General features: G+C 37.0%; 1 protein-coding gene across 1 annotated transcript; it reads left to right on the top strand.

Moving 5' to 3' along the window:
- The first annotated feature begins 3,460 nt into the window (after positions 1-3,460).
- On the top strand, positions 3,461-19,075 carry LOC121378848 (transient receptor potential cation channel subfamily M member 2-like). The gene is made up of 3 exons (XM_041507189.1): positions 3,461-3,665; positions 4,547-4,679; positions 16,528-19,075. Exons 1-3 carry the CDS (start codon positions 3,509-3,511, stop codon positions 16,709-16,711), a joined length of 474 nt encoding a protein of 157 aa, XP_041363123.1. The 5' UTR covers positions 3,461-3,508; the 3' UTR covers positions 16,712-19,075.
- The last annotated feature ends 216 nt before the right edge of the window (positions 19,076-19,291 follow it).

Below are 19,291 nucleotides of genomic sequence, written 5' to 3'. Positions count from 1 at the left end.
GAAAAAAAACATTTTGTCTTGAAAAAGTCTGGAAGAGGTCTGGATAAAAAAAAAATCAAGGTGAACCCTGTATTAATCATCGGCTGTTGGATGTCAAACATTTGGTAATTCTGACATATAGTCAGTTCACAGAGCGAACGTCACTGGAGGACATTGATTTATTAATCATCGGCTGTTGGATGTCAAACATTTGGTAATTCTAACATATAGTCAGTTCACAGAGCGAACGTCACTAGAGCACATCGATTTATTAATCATCGGCTGGTGGAGGTCAAACATTTAGTAATTCTGACATATAGTCAGTTCACAGACTTTGATATACCAGTTTTGGTGCACTGTTTGTAATGAGAAATAGCCCAGTGGACCCACTGACAAAGATCGATCCCACACCGACTTTGCATCAGGCGAGCGCTTTACCACTGGACTACGTCCTGCCCCATCATAGAATTAATGAGCAGAATTGTTTGCTAGTACATCTGACAAATACATCCAAAAATCTACTTGTCTGCCAATAGGTTTTGACTTGTCGAAATAAGTGGTTTGTTTTATTCAAGTTCAAGGATGATGCTTTTGATTAGTCAAAATGAAACTGCACTGAATATTTTTACTTGTCCATTGGGCAACCACCGAGGTACATCTAGCTCGTCTGAGCAGATTTTCACCTGTCGGGGGAAAAAATGGATACCATACATATCACCTATATCGACTTCGCTAAGATATAGGACAAAACACATGCATTTTTACGTCATCTGCCATTTTGCTTTTTTATAGCATACTCTTCAAGAGGGGTAGAAGCCTCTGAAATATGTAAAGCAATTAAACTGATGTCATGACGATTGCATTAAACCTTAGTACATGCCATGATATTGTTAGATTACATAATATCGATCTACAGTACCCCTCTTGAAAAGTATTCAGCAAAAAATTTTGTGTTTTGTCCTAGGAGATCTCAGCGAAGTCAGTGTAGGGGACATGGATATAATCTAGCAGGTGGAATCTGTGTCACTGTAATGGTTTATTCACAATGTGTGTTTGGACAAAGTGTGGGAACAATCTGTTGGGTATTAAAGGTAGGAGAGTAATTTATCGTAGTTGTTAACAATGTGGTTTGTTTTTATTAGGTAACCGATGATTTAAAAACATTAATTATAGCTGCATAACCAGTGAGAAAGAAAGAAATGTTTTATTTAACGACGCACTCAACACATTTTATTTACGGTTAATGGCGTCAGACATATGGTTAAGGACCACACAGATATTGAGAGAAAAGACCCGCTGTTGCCACTTCATGGGCTACTCTTTTCGATTAGCAGCAAGGGATCTTTTATATGCACCATCCCACAGACGGGGTAGTACATACAACGGCCTTTGATATACCGATCGTGGTACACTGGCTGGAACGAGAAATATCCCAATAATGGGCCCGCAAATGGGGATCGATCCCACACTGACCACGCATCGACAAGTGCCTTACCACTGAGCTACATCCCGCCCGCATACATAACCAGTGAGTAACCTATCCTAGCACACGGGTAATACAGTTTTGTAATACATTGACATTCCTAGCACACGGGTAATACAGTTTTGTAATACATTGACATTCCTAGCACATTGGTAATACAGTTTTGTAATACATTGCCATTCCTAGCACACGGGTAATACAGTTTTGTAATATACTACTCAAAAGAATTTAAGGGTCAGACGATATTTTCGACATTATTTTCTGAATGTCAATTATATTAGCTAGACCATAATGTCACGCATGGTATTGTTCCATTTTGACGAAAGTGGGTCTAAGCAACCCATAAATGAATTAAAATCCACTGTCATTGACACTGTCGACTAGTTCTAATGGCGAAAACATGCTTACATTTGCACGTAAATTAGGGCGAAAGCGAAAGGTCTGCTATGTGCCCATAACTTGCTTTTTCACAAAGCGCTTCATTTGCACGCTTTGCACGTGTATTCCATGTTCCCAATGCTGAATTTCCGTATAATTGGAGCTTGCGTTCGTGTACGGTGCACACTCCAAATTCGACAATGGTACGACTTAACTGACTATCGAAGATGGAGGAAGGGCTATTGCTTGGCTTCAGGATGGCAATACGCAAAGAAATGTTGTTCTGAGACTTGGTGTCAGTCAGAGTGTCGTTGGCCGACTGTGGCAACGGTACCAAGCAACGAATTCTGTTCGAAATCGTCCACGTTCGGGAAGACCCCGAAGCACTACAAATAGAGAGGACCGCTACATCACCAATATGGCACAACCACTGCACGCCGATTACATGACAATCTGCGGACTGCGACTGGAACTCGAGTGTCTGATCAAACCATACGCAATCGTCTGAGAGCCAATAATCTACGCTGCCGTCGCCAGGCTGTTCGACCACCACTCCTACCACGTCACAGAACGGCCAGACGTCACTGGTGCACGCTTCATCTGCGGTGGCAACGTGTTCAGTGGGGTCGAGTGATGTTCACTGATGAGTCCAGGTTTAGTCTCCAGTTCAACGACGGTCGGGTTCGTGTCTACAGGTGTCCTGGGGAGCGCTTCGCTGACGTTAACGTTAGACAACGTCACCGGTTCGGTGGTGGCAGCGTCATGGTGTGGGGCGGCATCTCTATCCACCGCAGGACCTCCCTCTATGTGGTGGATGGCAATCTGAATGGAATCCGCTATCTGAATGAGATTATCCGGCCGTTGGTTCTCCCAGGCCTTCAGCAGATTGGCGGCGGGGCAGTTCTGCAGGATGACAATGCCAGACCCCACCGCACCAGGGTGGTAACGGACTTTCTCAGACAACAAGGTATCGCCAGGATGGATTGGCCAGCATATTCGCCTGACTTGGCCCTAATAGAGCACGCCTGGGACGAATTAGGCAGGAGAGTTCGGGATAACCATGCCCCTCCGGCCAACCTTCATGATCTGATTCAACTTCTTATGGCAGAGTGGCAGGCCATTCCCCAAGAGTTCTTCAGACGTCTGATCAACAGCATGAGGCAACGATGTGTCGAGTGTATTCGCGCCAGGGGTGGATTCACGCACTATTAAACGAATGTTCTAATGTGTAAAATCCATGTTTGACAACCTTCAACTTTGACAGCATGTCATGTGACTTTCTTGTATACAGTGACGTTTATTTGTGTTTTTTTGTAAATATGGAACAATAAATAAAAAATTTGGTGTAGTTTACATCATCAATCTAATACACTCTGAAACTTATTTGGTTATAAATTTTTGACCCTTAAATTCTTTTGAGTAGGTGACATTCCTAGCACACGGGTAATACAGTTTTGTAATGCATTGACATCCCAGATGTATGTTAAAAAAAACTGTTTTGTTTTGGGTTTTTTGGATAAATTAGTGTATATCCTAGTAACTTCCAGAACTTGCAACCCCCCCCCCCCCCCCCCCCCCCCCCCATTATTGATAATAGTCATTTCTCTGATACTAATTGTGTTGTGGGGTTTTTTCAGTTCTACATTCCAGACAGTTCAAGACAAATCCATGAAAGTTTGGCGTTTTTATCGCCTTTCTCTCATTTTTGAATACTACAACCGCCCAATACTTGTGCCTCCAATAATCATCATCAACCACATGTTCCGAATCATGCGTTATCTCGTATTCAAAAAGTGTAACAAATACAAAATGGCAAATGAATTCAGTGAGTTGTTTATTATTATTATTATTATTAAATTTTTTTGTTATGTAATCACCTGTCAATAAACCTATTTTACTATTCTCCGATTCAACCATTTTAGAACAAATGTACCTTGTATTAAACAGTCACCTGGCATAAGAGGTCAGTTTCCTATTCTTCTCAATCATTTTACGATTATACCATTTGACCTGTATTAATTAATATAAGCAGACACTTGTCCTCGTTGTCCATATTTTTAATATTGCCATGTGTTTCTGTGTCACATGTTTCTGTGTCACACATTACTTGTATCATAAGCCAGTGAGTAAGGTAGCTCCAGTTATGTCATTGGTTGATTATATCATCAGGGATTTTTTTTAGTTTCTTATTTAGCTTGGAGATGTGGAGTGGTGTCCCTTGTGTTAAATATTCCTTTTCATTATGGCTGGTTTCAGGCAAGACCAGGGGACTAATTCACAAAGCTCTCTTAGGCTCTGCTAGACAACAAAGCATCCTCTTTGCAAGTCTTTTAGCATTGCACTGCGAGATCACAAAGTTGCGAGAGTTTAGTGAATTAGGCCCCAGTTCTACACAAATAGTTTATTACAAGTATTTCGTAAGATAACAATTTGTGGTAGCTACTATATGTATGGTATTTAATAGTTGATGTTTTTAAGCCCCAATGTCACGGATAATTTTAATATGGAGGATAGATCATCAAGTCTTATTTTCTACCATTAACCCCTGCACCTTCTGTGTTTTTCTTTTAGTATGACTAAAAGTAATTAAATTCTTCAAAAGTCTTTAAAATATACTGAAACATTGATAAATATTTGAGTTTGTAATTTTTAATTTCTTAAAATCTGTTTCGACTCAAATGTAAAAGTCTTTAATTAAATTTGCAGAGGAAAAGAACGATGATAATGAGAATGACCGTTTGAATTTGTTTGAGAAAATGGCTACAGAACGCTACCTGGCTCGTAGTAATTTGAGAGAACGACAGAAGCTAAACACACGAGTCAGCCGGACAGCTAAAAGGTATGTTATATGAGATTGCAACCTTTGCTCAAAACATATACATGTATATAAAACTCAGGACATATATTCACGAAAAGGTGTAACGTTACTTCTATGATTAGTTCTTACATCTGCTGTAGGTTTACGTGCAAGAAGTACCTTATTCTCAAAGACTGTCGTAAACGTAAACGTAACTTAGTTGGACGTAAATCTAAGATTGTAACCATCACCAGAGAAATTAAAAGATAAACATTAGAAATGAAGAAAACCGGGTAACTAACAAATGTGGAAAACTAAATTTTGTTTGTCATCTGCTGACAGTAACATCGCGGACGGCAAACCATGACATTTTGGTATTGGTGAGGATCTGCGTTTTGGTACAAACTTTAGAACATTCTTGAAAAGGAAAAGATAACTCAGGAGAAATGTAACAGTGGAAAACATCCATTCGATCACCCCCAAAATATGTTAATCCGCGGGTGTTCGCGATGGCGAACTACTTCAGTTATTGGAAATGCTGCCATTTATTATATGTATACGACTTACGTGCAGCGTTAGTTGTAACTGGAGGCACTCTTATATTTACGTCCAACTTTACACGTAACTTATGTTTACGTGGTTTCGTGAATAGCTCTTCAGTTGTAAAACTAGACTTACCGTATATCTTCGCCTGTAAGTCGATCTCGGCTACAAGTCAAGTCCCTAATTTTAAGCCCTGAAAACTTTTTTTTTTTTGACCCATTTATAAGTCAACCCATGAAAAACAACTTATAAACATTGAAGTATGTCTTATTTTCAGCACATGAGAACAATAGTGTACGATATTTGAACAAAAGAAAATTAGTTTACAAACTTCGGTTTTCACGTTTTGTACATCGCAATATTCCAGTGAAACTACATAGCATCAAAACAAAATATTCCCTTAGTAGATAGTGAAAGCTGTTTGACTGTTACCGTATGGCACTGTACAGCATGGTTTTGTGCACAGACAACAACTTTATTTATCAACACTGACAACAGATCACTACGATAAAACTGAAAGTAGTATGGGACTCTGGTGAGTTGAGGTACTTAATAATTGTATAAGTATATTTTAAAACTGCTTTGTAATTTTATTATAACTATTAATCGAAGAAAATTTTTAATTGTTACTTGAACCAACAATGCAGAAAAATCTACATATTTTATGCAATCAAAAGTACACACGTGCTTACAATCGGTCTACCCCCGCTCGCTAAACAAAAAAACAAAACTATTGAGTCATGCTATTTACTATTTTCAAGTATAGAAGCGAAAAACGTCATAAGAACAAAGTATATAGCTGCAGTTTGCTTGATTGAATTTATGTCTTGAAGAAATCAATAAAAAATGAACTGTTTTTATGAAAATAATTATTGATTTAGCAGTCAGCAGGTTGCTGCATGGTGTTTAAAATATTGCTTGCAAGATAAGATGGGACTAATTTCTTCTTTTTTAAAAAAAAAGCTTTGGTTATTTCTAATTGTATTTTTTATCTAAATATATAATACTCACTATACATATTGTAATAACCATATTTTTAATGCAAAACTATTGATCTACATCTTAGTTTACGTGTTCAAATTTTAGTGCCCTTATTTGCTTGCATGGAAAAACGATTGACGTGTGACCTCACATTTTTACTGACGTCACTCACCAATACGTAAAAATAAACATGCACTTCGATATATATTTTGGGCATGATCGTCATAAACTACGAAAACTAAAAATGTTTTAATTGGTATATGAGTCATGTGATTTTGACCTATTTTGGTTCATGTGTACAAAAAAAAAAGTTCTTAAGGTAAACTAGCAAATAATTGGATGTACTTAAAGTTTCTTAGCTATTTGACTGTCTACACATCTTACTGTGAGACTTGGAACGTAAACAAACGGTAGGTGGTGGTGTATTACTTTAAAAAGGGGGTAAACTCCCAAATAGCACGACTTAATAGAGACAACGACTCAACAGGGTGAGAGTATATCACCAGTTAATCACATGTTTTGCCGCCATATTAATATATGTAATGAGGATAACTCTGGAAAGTACACTGGTTTTTGTACCAAATGATGCGTTGCTCTAGTGAACTGCAGATACCAGTCTAAGCTATTATAGGTTGCACTAAAGCAATTCATTTCCGGCTGGGTCAAAGTTCGAGGTGTATCCTGTGATTGGTTATAAATGTGAGTGTATTGGTTCTAAAAAAAAATTAGTTTCATCTGGGCTAAAAATGTATGAAATTCTATTTGATGTAGTACCACCGTGTCAAGTAGCCTTGTGCTTGGAACATGTATGGTGTACCTGTAAAAAAAAGTACTCAAATTTTGTGCGAAACTAGTGGTGTTGTAGAAACATCTGGTTATACCGAAAATGAGCCATGAAAGATACCATTTTCTGCAGTTAATACTTAGAGGTAGGGGTTGTAGTTATGGGTCATAGTTTGGTTGATACATTGCATATAGTGTTTTTAAACACAAACGTTAACATGGTCGCCTGTGGGATTTTAATTGGTATAGTCCAACCTATAGCACATATTAAGTGCATAATAAAGATTATGATTTTTTGTGATTTAGTGAGCCTTCAAGGTGAAGAGTACGCCAGGTTACGCCACACGAAAATAGGGTCCTACGTGAAAAAGGAAACCAGTCTAGCAAGTCGTTTTCGTACACAATTAAAAATAAACAAATAACATCAAAATACAGCGTATTCAACTTGCATTAATTATGAAACGAAATAAAAATAAGTAGAAACTGATGTGCAGATTGAAATTTAGTTTTATTTCTTGTTTGTTGTACCGTAGGCTTAATATACGTAGGTAAGGTGTGTACGTGTTGTACGGTTTTTCGTGACTAACATTAATTCGGACCAACTGCAAAATGGGAGTAAAATTATTATTTTGTATTAATATTTTTTTTCAGAAGTGATAAACATTGTGCAGTACAATGTCTGTGCTTTATGACACCACTAGAGCACACTGATAAATTAATCAGCTATTGGATGTCAACCATTTGGTAATTGACGGTTTTCCATTATTACTAAGTATACACTTCTCCACACAGGACAGCAAATATACGTAGGTGAAACAATATGGGCCAATTCATAGGCGTACGGGACGGGGTGGGGGGTGGGGGGCTGTAGCACCACACACACACACACACACACACACACACACACACACAGTTATGTGATAATTTATCTATTTGGGTAAAAATTGTCTGGTCATTCGGGCAAGGATGGTCTTGACGTCGCATGTCATTTGGGCAAGTTCAGTTCAGCCCCCACCTAAAAAAATGTGCCTGTATGCCTATGGGCCAATTCATCATCCTGGTATGGTAAACTGAGAAAACAATACCCAGGGCTTTAGATTGCACCTAAGCCAAGGTATTAAATGCTGTGCCCAAAATAAACATACCAAATTAAATACAAACATGCTAACCTCAAAACCACTGAAATATTTTGCTTGAATTAGATTGCACTTTAATGCAACATAACCCTTCAGCAGCAGAAAACAGTATATATATATATATATATATATATATATATATATATAGTGCCCACATTAGTGAGATCTAAAGCCCTGAGTACCAGTGCCACTAATGCAACAGCTGTGAAGGGTGAACTATTTTTAGATGAATTCTATTTAGTCGTCAACATATTTTGGGGTGTTTTTTTTATACCTGTCACCGTGTTATGTTATATACATTGTATACAGTACACAACAGAAAAAAAAGTCGATAAGCAATCCATAGTTTCGCAGTGTATTTATCCCCAGCAATAACTATCCAGGCCTTCCATTTGCTCACCCTTCCCTCTCTCTTCTTTCCTATCTCCCTCCCCCAGATCAAAGCCAATTAATGTCAATGAATTTGTGGGGTTTTTTTTTTTTTTGGGGGGGGGGGGGGGGGTATGAACCCAAATGTATGTAAACAAAGCATTTATAAATGTCTAAAAATATAAAACCAACAACATGCAAAGCATCATAATTTAGAAATATAAATCCCAATTATGTAAAACAACCCCCCCCCCCAAAAAAAAAAAAAAAACCCGTTCAAGCACATGTGATACACTTCACTTTCTCTGTTGCAGAACATTGGAAATGTATATTTTTATATTATAGAAAGTTCTGTATCTACTTGATTTTCATTCATGACACATCCTTACAATATGTATTACCATTGTAAGGCAATGATTCGAGGATCCCCAACCATGACATTGTCTGTTTGATCTGGGCCAATTAAAACAAATTTAAAAATTAACTATCCAGAACCCAATTTCATGTAACAGGTGAAATGATACTGAACAATAGTCTAGGTGGAAAAACCCTGTTTCTTATCTAATTTATTACCATTATTTCATGGCTTACATTGGATGACAACTTTCAGTGGACTAATTTTTAGTCATTCAAAGCATAACAAAAATTCCATTATCCAATGTTCTAAGTACAGTCTGTTATTCACTTGTATCTCACAACTTCAACATCTGACACATTGACACTTGTTACTTTTTTTTTTACTAAGGAACAATCATCATGAAACATAGAAAACTTCGTTTCATCATCTGAATACGAATCTGGCACTTTTCTTATTGTTTCCATTTTTTAGTCTGCTTGTCCTGTCCCAACAAGACAATAAATCAGGTTCTATCCATAAAAAACAAGCATGGAATGGCTTCTAGCTTCAGTCTTTAAGGAACCGTACTAGTTCTGTACCTGAAATGCAAAATTCAATTATAATACAAATGTATTCATGTAGCTAAGCTAATGTTTTGCACTTATTTTTAAATCAACAAATAGGAAACAACAGGAATGTCTGTTTAAAGAGCCTTGACAGATCCTAAAGTATAGGTACTTTAGTACTTAGTATTTGACATACATGTATGGTATTTTTGGCACTTGGACTAGTGAGAAAAGAAACTTGCAGCTTTTACACAGCCAAACATCTATCAAATATAAACAAAATAATATTAAAATAATATTTGGGTGGAGGGGGTGTTATTGGGTTATTGTTCCTTTTCTGTCCTTATTTATAAATCTTTAAAAAATGTGAAATGACTCGGGCAAACTGGTAACAAGGGCAAACCAACATCATAAAAGATGTTATAAAAATATAACATAATTTATATAGTATAATACTATTACTGGAATCAATATAAAGATGCCGGGAGGAGGTGGGGGGGGGGGGGGGGGTGATTTTGTGCAAACAAATATAATACATGTATATCCTACCAGTAATTTTAAAAAAACCCCACAAAAACACCTCCACTATCCAAATATTATTTTAAATTTTTTATTATTATATGCATGGTATACATGTATGTACGGTTATATGGTTACGGACAACACAGATAATGAAGGAGGAAACCAGCTTCCACCAAACAATGGACTATTCTTTCTGATGGGCAGCAAGCAAACTTTTATATATGCAGTATCCCACAGACAGGATGGTACATACCACAGCATTTGTTACACCAGTTGTGGAACATTGGATAGAATGAAAAATAGCCCAAATGGACCCATTGCAGAAATCAATATTAAACCTACCGCACATTAGGTGATTGCCTTACCACTGGTCTATGTCATGGCTCTATGGTTGCTGGTCATTTCGTACCATAGTCATTTCGTACCTAATTTGGTCGTTTCGTACCCTGGTAATTTCGTACCATTGCAAAAAGTCATTTCGTACCTTAACTGCAAAAGACCAAACATTATTGCCACTTTGTATAAACATTACCAATTGGCTAATTTGGCAATCAATAAGGTAGTTAATGTTATAGGTAGTACCCCAAACAAAAATTGCAAGCTTAATAAATAACTGGTAACTACCTTGCGACAAGGTTGTACAAGCATATTTTACACGGTAGTAACTACCGCGTTTCGAGCTAGTATTTGGAACCTTTTTACAACCTTGCGACAAGCTTCTTGCAAGTTTGCTACGAGCTTCCCGCAAGCTTGCGACTAGCTTCCCGCACGCTTGCGACGAGCTTCCTGCAAGCTTGCGACGAGCTTCCCGCACGCTTGCATTGAGCTAGTATTTGGAACCTTTTAACAACCTTGCGACAAGCTTCCTGCAAGCTTGCGACTACATATAGCTTCCAAAATGGCCACCCTAGCCTCTGATTGGCTCAGACATTTTCAACATCTTCTCAAATTCCACCAGGCTAATTTCAACCAAACATGGCCCATGTCATCCTCTCATGGCCATGCATATGTTATTATTTTTGGGGCCAATTGAAAATCCAATCATTACAAGATGATTCTGTTTTAACCATATTGTATTATCATTCGTATGTATTAATATTAATTTTGTTTTAACTATTATTGTAAATACTATCTAAATCTGTTACATGTATGTTTGGTTGTTTAGCCACTGTTCCCACTGAATTTGATAAATCATATGAGAAGTTATGAATTAAAAAAAAATAACCATGAAAATGATTTGGACTTAGCTTTTTCTCCACAAGTGTAGACATGCTTTCACAGTTGAAAATATACATGCAGCAAACTTGCAAAAATGAAAACATGCTTGCGGGAAGCTTGCACATTTGAAGATATGCATGTAGCAAGCTTGCAAAATGAAAACATGCTTGCGTGAAGCTTGCACATTTGAAGATATGCTTGCAGCAAGCTAGCAAAAATGAAAACATGCTTGCGGGAAGCTTGCACAGTTGAAGATATGCATGCAGCAAGCTTGCGCATGCTTTCACAAATGAAAACATGCATGCGGCAAACTTGCAGAAATACTGACTACCTTACGCGAGCTAAATGTTAGCTTGCAAATAGCTTGCATTGCTTGTACTACCTTGTAACAACCTTGTAACTACCTTGCAACAACCTAGCCGCAAGCATGCATTTTTGTTTGGGACTAAACCAAATAACTTCCGGCTGGGTCAAAGTTCGAGGTGCACCCAACTTTTGATAGAGAAGTGAACACCACAAGTCCTGTGATTGGTTATAAATGTGAGTGTGTTGGTTGTAACAAATACTGGTTTCATCTGGGTAAAAAAAAATTGCAATTTTATTTCATCTAGTACCACTGTGTCAAGTAGCCTTGTGCTTGAAACATGTATCGGGTACCTGTAAAAAAAAGTACTCGAATTTTGTGCGTAACTAGGGTAGTCATAGACGCTACCCGTTATCTCAGAAACGAGCAGCTTGACCCCCATTTTTTTCTGATTCACTTTAAGTGTAAGGGGTGGTAGTATTTATATCCGTGGCATTTATGTCGGTTGATACGTTGCAGGTAGGAGTTTTAGCCACATGTTACTATTGTCGTCTATGGGATTTGATTTGGTAGTATACACCCTTTAATGGTTATTGTTTATTTCTTAAACAAATAAGATGCAAATAAGCAAGTTTGAAAAGAAGACCTAATAAATAAATAATATTTTGTTGGTCCATTATATTGTTTTGTTGTTTTTGACTAATTATCTGGAGCCATTTCACACAAAATCGAAGTTTGCAGTTAGTAGTAAATACCATATATGGCTCTTGTCAGGTAAAATGGAAATAACAGTTGGCAGGTATTATGGGTATCAATAACGATATGCTGCACAGTAACGTGTTCTGGTTTTCAAACTGTCAAAATGAAGTTTTAAAATAAAACCCACTGCTTTTATGCTATAGTCAATTCGTTTTCTATATACTGGAATGAAATGACTAGGGTACGAAATGACTAGGATACGAAATGACTGGGGTACGAAATGACTTTTCACAATGGTACGAAATGACGGGTACGAAATGACTTTTTGCAATGGTACGAAATGACCAAGGTACGAAATGACCAGGCAGCATGGTACGAAATGGATGGTACGATATGACTTGGGTACGAAGTGACTATGATTCGGCTCTATATAAAATACTGAGAGGCTTCGTATTACAATTTGATTGGCTGCACATTACAATTTGATATCCTTGCATTAATTATGCAAAGATTAATTGTAAGATTGATTAATTAAATGTGTACTTATAATTGACAAGTAGGCTAGACCTAAATAATGTAAAAGTGGTGAAATTTTTTAAAATAGCACATGTATGCAACTGATAATATCACTGATAGAGATAGTGTGCCTTTAAGCAAAAAGAAAAAAAATCATGTCATCGTGTTATTAATATTTTATATTTTAGCATTATCTAAACTTTACTGAACAAAAAAAGAAACTTCCGATTTGTACATATAGTATTTGTTGTGTTAAAGAATTCATTGTGTAATGAAATTATATAGGTAGAACGTATTAGCTGTATTATCAGGATTTATGAATTGTATCGATTATTTTTGCACTGTTAATCGTCGACAATGTGAAATTCAATTTGCACGTGCATGCATGGTTCGACATGTCCCGTGTAGTATCCGGTCAATTTGTTTTACTTGTCTTACTGACATTGTTGTCAAGTGAACGAAAACGCTTCAATTTTTTTTACAAAAATTACGTTTTTTACATTGTAGCATTTTCAGTATGCCAAGAATACCCAATAATTTACGCGAACGGGCGATTGGCATGCTTGATGCTGGCATGTCGACAGAAGACGTTGCAAGGCATGTTGGGAGTTCTAGTCGAGCGATACGAAATCTTACGCGAAGATTTTGAACGCCAGGAAGCACCAACCACTTGCCACGTCGTGGACGTCCGCGTGTTACAATGCGTGGTCAAGACCGCTATATCATGAACACGCATTTGCGCAATCGATTCCAAACTACTGCTGCTACTGCTGCTAACACACCTGGGCTTCATAATAACCGAATCAGTGGGCATAGTGTTCGTAATCGTCTGCAGGAGAACGGTTTACATGCACGACGTCCTTACGTAGGATGCGTTTTAACGCAACGTCATCGTCTAAATCGTCTTAATTGGGCACGTGTACACACTCGTTGGATACGGCGACGCTGGAATACCGTTCTTTTTTCGGATGAATCCAGATTTTCTTTACAACGTGGTGATGGCAGGGTGCGCGTCTACCGTAGGAGAAATGAACGCTATGCTGACTGTTGTGTTATTGAACGAGATCGTTTCGGGGGTGGGGGTTCTATCATGGTCTGGGCAGCCATTGCCCATGGTTATTGTTCACCACTATAGTCGTCATTGATGGCAATTTAAATGCTCAACGTTACCGCGATGACATTCTCGCTCATCACGTCATTCCTCTGTTCCATAACAACGCCAACATCTCGATTTTTCAGCATGATAATGCCACCTCTCATACAGCTAGAGACACTGTAAATGTCCTTAGGACAAATAACATTGATTTCATTGATGACTGGCCCGCTAAAAGTCCTGATCTCAACCCCATCGAGCATGTCTGGGATAGTCTGGACAGACGATTGAGGCGTCGTCCCAACCCACCCGCTAACGTCAAAGAACTTCGTCAAGCGCTCATTCAGGAATGGAACAATATTCCACAGGCAGAAATCAACACTTTAGTCAATTCTATGCGCCTGCGATGCACTGCAGTGGTCAATTCAAGAGGTGGTCATACCCGTTATTAAGTGGGTGGGTTTTTTTTTTAACCCCTACCACACTTGGTCAAAATTTCTCCCAGTTTCTGTTAACCTATGGCCATGATTGTATTGGTTGTAAAAAAAATGATGCAATTTTATTTGATGTAGTACCACCGTGTCAAGTAGCCTTGTGCTTCGAACGTATGGGGTACCGGTAAAATGAAAGTACTCAAATTTTGTGCGAACCTAGGGGTGTTGTAGAAATATCTGGTTATACCGAAAATGAGCCATGAAAGGTACCATTTTTTGCAGTTAATACTTTGAGGTAGGGGTTGTAGTACTGATATTTATGGGTCATAGTTTGGTTGATACATTGCATATAGTGTTTTTAAACACAAACGTTAACATCGTCGCCTATGGGATTTTAATTGGTATAGTCCAACCTTTACGGAAAAGGTCAGTAACATTCATGAAGCAAATCATCCACAAAAGATTGTTTGAACAACGATTAATGCCAGTGACCATATATCAAAATAAACTCGTGCAACAGGTAGTATTGTTTACATTTTCGCTATTAGTGATGGCTGTTATTTTAACTATGTCGACTGCTGTCTTGGCATGTGAGTGAGATCGCATGCCTTTTCGCATAACCAATACCGGTCTTATGCCAAAAAATAGGTTATAAAAAATAATCCCCAAAACGGTAATATTTTTGGGTGAATTTTTTTTACCCTCTTATAAGTCGACCCCCCAAGTTATAAAATAATTTTTGAGTGAAAAAAATTTGACTTATAGGCGAAGATATACGGTACGATGTTCTGTGAATATGGGTCCAGGCCGCTGAGTATTGAAAACATGCATAAACTCAAAAACATTAAAGTAACCCGTCTCATTTTGTGTAACCTGTTAGGATTTATTAACTTCAGACCTAGCGATGTTTTAATGATCGATTATAATTAAAAATTGATTAGTTTAGTTCTACCTAGGACTAGCTCTGGGCTAGAAGAAATTGTTTTGCCAAATTATCTATTAAACTTAAAAAACTGCAGAAACCCAGTTATTTTATAACAAAATATCAATTAGTACATGAAATTATTTCGCCAAAATAAAATAAATAAAATTCGCCAATTGTTTTGAAAATGTGCATTTGGCGAGTGCCAGAGCTAGCCCTGCTACCGATGTGACGATGCAGTCAGAGAATGAGTACACGAAAGCAATTCCATCCTATGATCAAAGCATCTCTGGCAAGTGCTCTACCTACTGAGCTACACATGTAGATATTGTCCCTGCTACCGATGTGACGATGCAGTCAGAGAATGAGTACACGAAAGCAATTCCATCCTATGATCAAAGCATCTCTGGCAAGTGCTCTACCTACTGAGCTACACATGTAGATCTTGTCCCTGAATGAGAAGGTTATGGATCAAGATAATCACTTTAATAAATGATTTTCACCTACAGTAGTTATCGGAGAATGTGTATGTTTCACTTGATAATATTCTTTTGTTATTTACCTGTAATATCATCCATAAGTCTTAGACCTTTCATACTTCTCTTATTTAAAGATGTAGCCTATTAAAAGAATATGAGTAACTCATCCAAACCTTCCAGAATGTGGGATTACGGTTACAAGATTGGATTTCCCGTCAGTTGGTTAAGATGTTGGGTTTTTTAAAGTAGCCCAGAGCTACTGTATAGTATGACAAAACATGTGAAGACAGTCCAGCCTTTGCCGCCTTCACTAGGAAACAGGTGCGAAATGTCTATAATAACATCAACATACCTAAATGTCTTGGTCTTGAACAAAAAATTAGTGTCCAGAATTAAATAATTCAGTAAAATTCAATTATTAAGCACATATAGAATCCACTGTTCCTTATTAAACTGCCCAGATATAATTTTGTATTTTGACCTTTGATGAATGACTTTTTTTCTCTTTTTGTTTTCCCCACGCATATTTGAAGAATAAAAATGTGTGTTATTGCATGGTGATATTCACTGATGAAGTTTGATTTAAAGACCTCCGATTGGCTCCTCCTTAGTGATGACCAACCTACATCCAAACAATCTCCTGAATTAACACAACAGATACCAATTTCTTCCTAATGATTTATAAGTTAACAGTTTAAGAGCCAGAAATATGTTTTGTTGGGAGGGAGGGAATTGTACATCCTACTCAACCTTTATATCATATAATTTGTTGTTTAAAAATGTTAAGTTGCCTTTGTCAGCTATTCATGAGATACTTTCTAAAACAACTCATTGTAAAATATATATTTACCAGCCACTCCCATAGTATCCTCTATGTATCTTTGTATACATAAAATATTTTTAAAGGAAATGTTTTGAACTTTATTTTCTCTGTCCTTCTTCTCTTATATTTTACCACATCTTTATTTCTCTCTTCATGTCATTTCAGCTCAGCTTCAGGCGAAACAGCATTTTTGCGTCAGTTTGTAGAGGATTTGTCGGAGCAGTCTAGCCAGCAGACTCTGAAGATCAGTCAGTTAATGGAGATGCTGGTGAAACAGAAGGAGGGCGTACACACAAGGCCTGAACTACACAACATTGACGAAGCAACCAACGATGACCATGATGTGTAAACTAAAAACACACAAAGACAGATTAAAAACAGACAGACCTGCTCAAGTGACTGTGTCAGATATCCAACTGTTGACCAACTTCTATTCATTTTATAATTTTTTAAATCTAGTTTTTATAAAGTAATCAAAATTTAACTCCAAATCGGTTGATAAAAACAAAATCAAGCACAGACCTGCTCAGATTGTTTTAGAAATTTTAATCTCTTTTGAGTGACTGCTATTTATTCTTTTCTCCTGTTTTTTCATATATTCATTTGACTGAAAATAGAGTGGTAATATTTTTTCAAAATTTTATAATCTACTTTTTTTTTTACAAAGTAATTAACATTTAACAAAATGTCTTTTAAAAATGTGCTTTGATAATTGTTTCAGAAATTTTGCTCTAATTTTACTCTTCTGATTTCCTGGCTTTCCTGAAATAGTGCAACTATTTTTCGAAATTATATAATGTATTTTATAATTTAACACCATAAGACGTATTACACTATGACAGACTAGCTGATTATCTGTTTTGAGCAGAATGTCGTAATTCAGCTGCAGGAGACACCGAGTAATTCCTCGTGTTAAAACGATAGTGTACTTTATAGAAATAGATTAGTATGGTAGTACAGCATGTAATTGAAACTTAACACAGAGTAACAGACATACAGTGTCAAACTACGACAGTTATCAGTTATTCATTTCATGTCAACTTATTTTCATGCTTAAATCCAATTTAAGTTCAAGCACGCTGTCCTGGACACACACCTCAACTGTCTGGTCTGTCTGTCCAGGACAGTGGGTTAGTTGTTAGTTGCTGGTTAGTGAGAGAGAAGAGGGTGTAGTGTCCTTGCACCTACCCATTGAGCCCTTAACTTCAAAACTCTTATTATGGTTTGAAAGCTATTTATCTGATCGAAGACAATGTGTAGTACTACAAAACCATTTCTCTCATACTAAACCCATTTCCGCAGGTGTTCCGCAAGGTTCTGTTCTTGGTCCTATTTTGTTTTTGGTATATATAAATGATATTATTAATGGGATTACTTCAAATATTAGATTGTTCGCTGATGATACCTCATTATTTATTACTGTTGAAAATCCTGAACTATGTTGCAATAATTTAAACTCTGACTTAGAGCATATTAACAAGTGGGCTAAACGGTGGCTTGTTAAGTTCAGTCCCGAAAAAACCGAAACCTTGTTGTTTAGCCGCAAAATTAAAAAACCCAGCAATCCTAAGTTATTTTTAGACAACGTACAAGTATCAGAGGTTGATGTCCATAAACACTTGGCCCTTACATTCCAGAAATCTGCGGAATGGGTTTTCCATATACAAAATATTGTAAGTAAGGCCAGTAAAATGGTAAATTGTCTTCGATCCTTTAAATATAGATTATCTAGAAAATCATTAGTAAAAATCTATATATCATTTATTCTTCCCATTTTTGATTATGCCGATATTCTTTGGGATAATTGTAGTCTCCAACAGGCATACAATCTTGAAAATATACACTTGGACGCTTTGGGTACAATTTGTGGTTCTGTTCGGGGAACATCGCACGAGTTACTATATAGCGAAACTGGTTTTATATCTTTATCAGAAAGGAGAAGTCGCCATAAACTATGTATGATGTATAAACTTTCTAATAACTTGCTCCCCACATTCTTGACATTACAATTACCACGCCCCATTTCTGCAGAAACCCCATATTACACTCGTAATGTAGATCGCCTCCTTACATACTTTTGTTGAACTAAACTTTTCGCGAATTCCTTTTTTCCTTCCGCAGTTAAATTATGGAATAATATAACGTCCGATATTAGGAATTCTTCATCGTTAAATAGATTTAAATCAGAATTAAATAAATCAGACCCAATTGTACCGTGCTACTTTTACGATGGTGATAGAAGGCAACAGATATTACACAGTCGACTCCGCTTGGGAACTAGCGATCTAAATGGTCATAAATTTGCAAGACACGTAAGTGACAGTCCATTTTGTACTTGTGGACATCTTATTGAAGATGCAGAACATTTTTTATGTTATTGTCCACTATATAATGCAATTCGTAATACTCACCCGTCAAAATATCACAATCTTAATTGCAAGACCTTATTATTTGGTGACCCAAATTTTAGTACCCACGAAAATAGTGTTATATTTAAATCTGTTCAAGACTTTATAATTAATAGCAAACGTTTCGATAACTAACCATTCATTATTCCTCCTTCTCCCTTCCCAACTGTGACTAAATAATATCATATCAACTATCTATTTTTATTTTTCCTTTCTTCTCTCTCTCTTCCATTCTTCTCATCTTAGCTAATTTGAATTTATTTAAATTATTATACTATTTCTGTCATCTTGATGTATCAAACTTGTATTTATAAATGTAGGGAGAGGCCTTAATATAGGCTCTTGCCTGTTGGCCAATCCCAAACCGCATTTTGACGGCAATAAATATTGTTTAAACTACATTTAAGTCATCTGGGCTGTCTGTCCAGGACAGTGGGTTAACTGCTAGTGGTTAGTGAGAGAGAAGAGGGTGTAGTGGTCTTACACCTACCCACTAAGTCATTAAAAGTCACTTTGGGTGG

This window comes from Gigantopelta aegis, chromosome 8 (assembly GCF_016097555.1).
Source record: "Gigantopelta aegis isolate Gae_Host chromosome 8, Gae_host_genome, whole genome shotgun sequence".
Classification (NCBI taxonomy): domain Eukaryota; kingdom Metazoa; phylum Mollusca; class Gastropoda; order Neomphalida; family Peltospiridae; genus Gigantopelta; species Gigantopelta aegis.
This window is presented reverse-complemented; position numbering and strand designations above follow the sequence as displayed.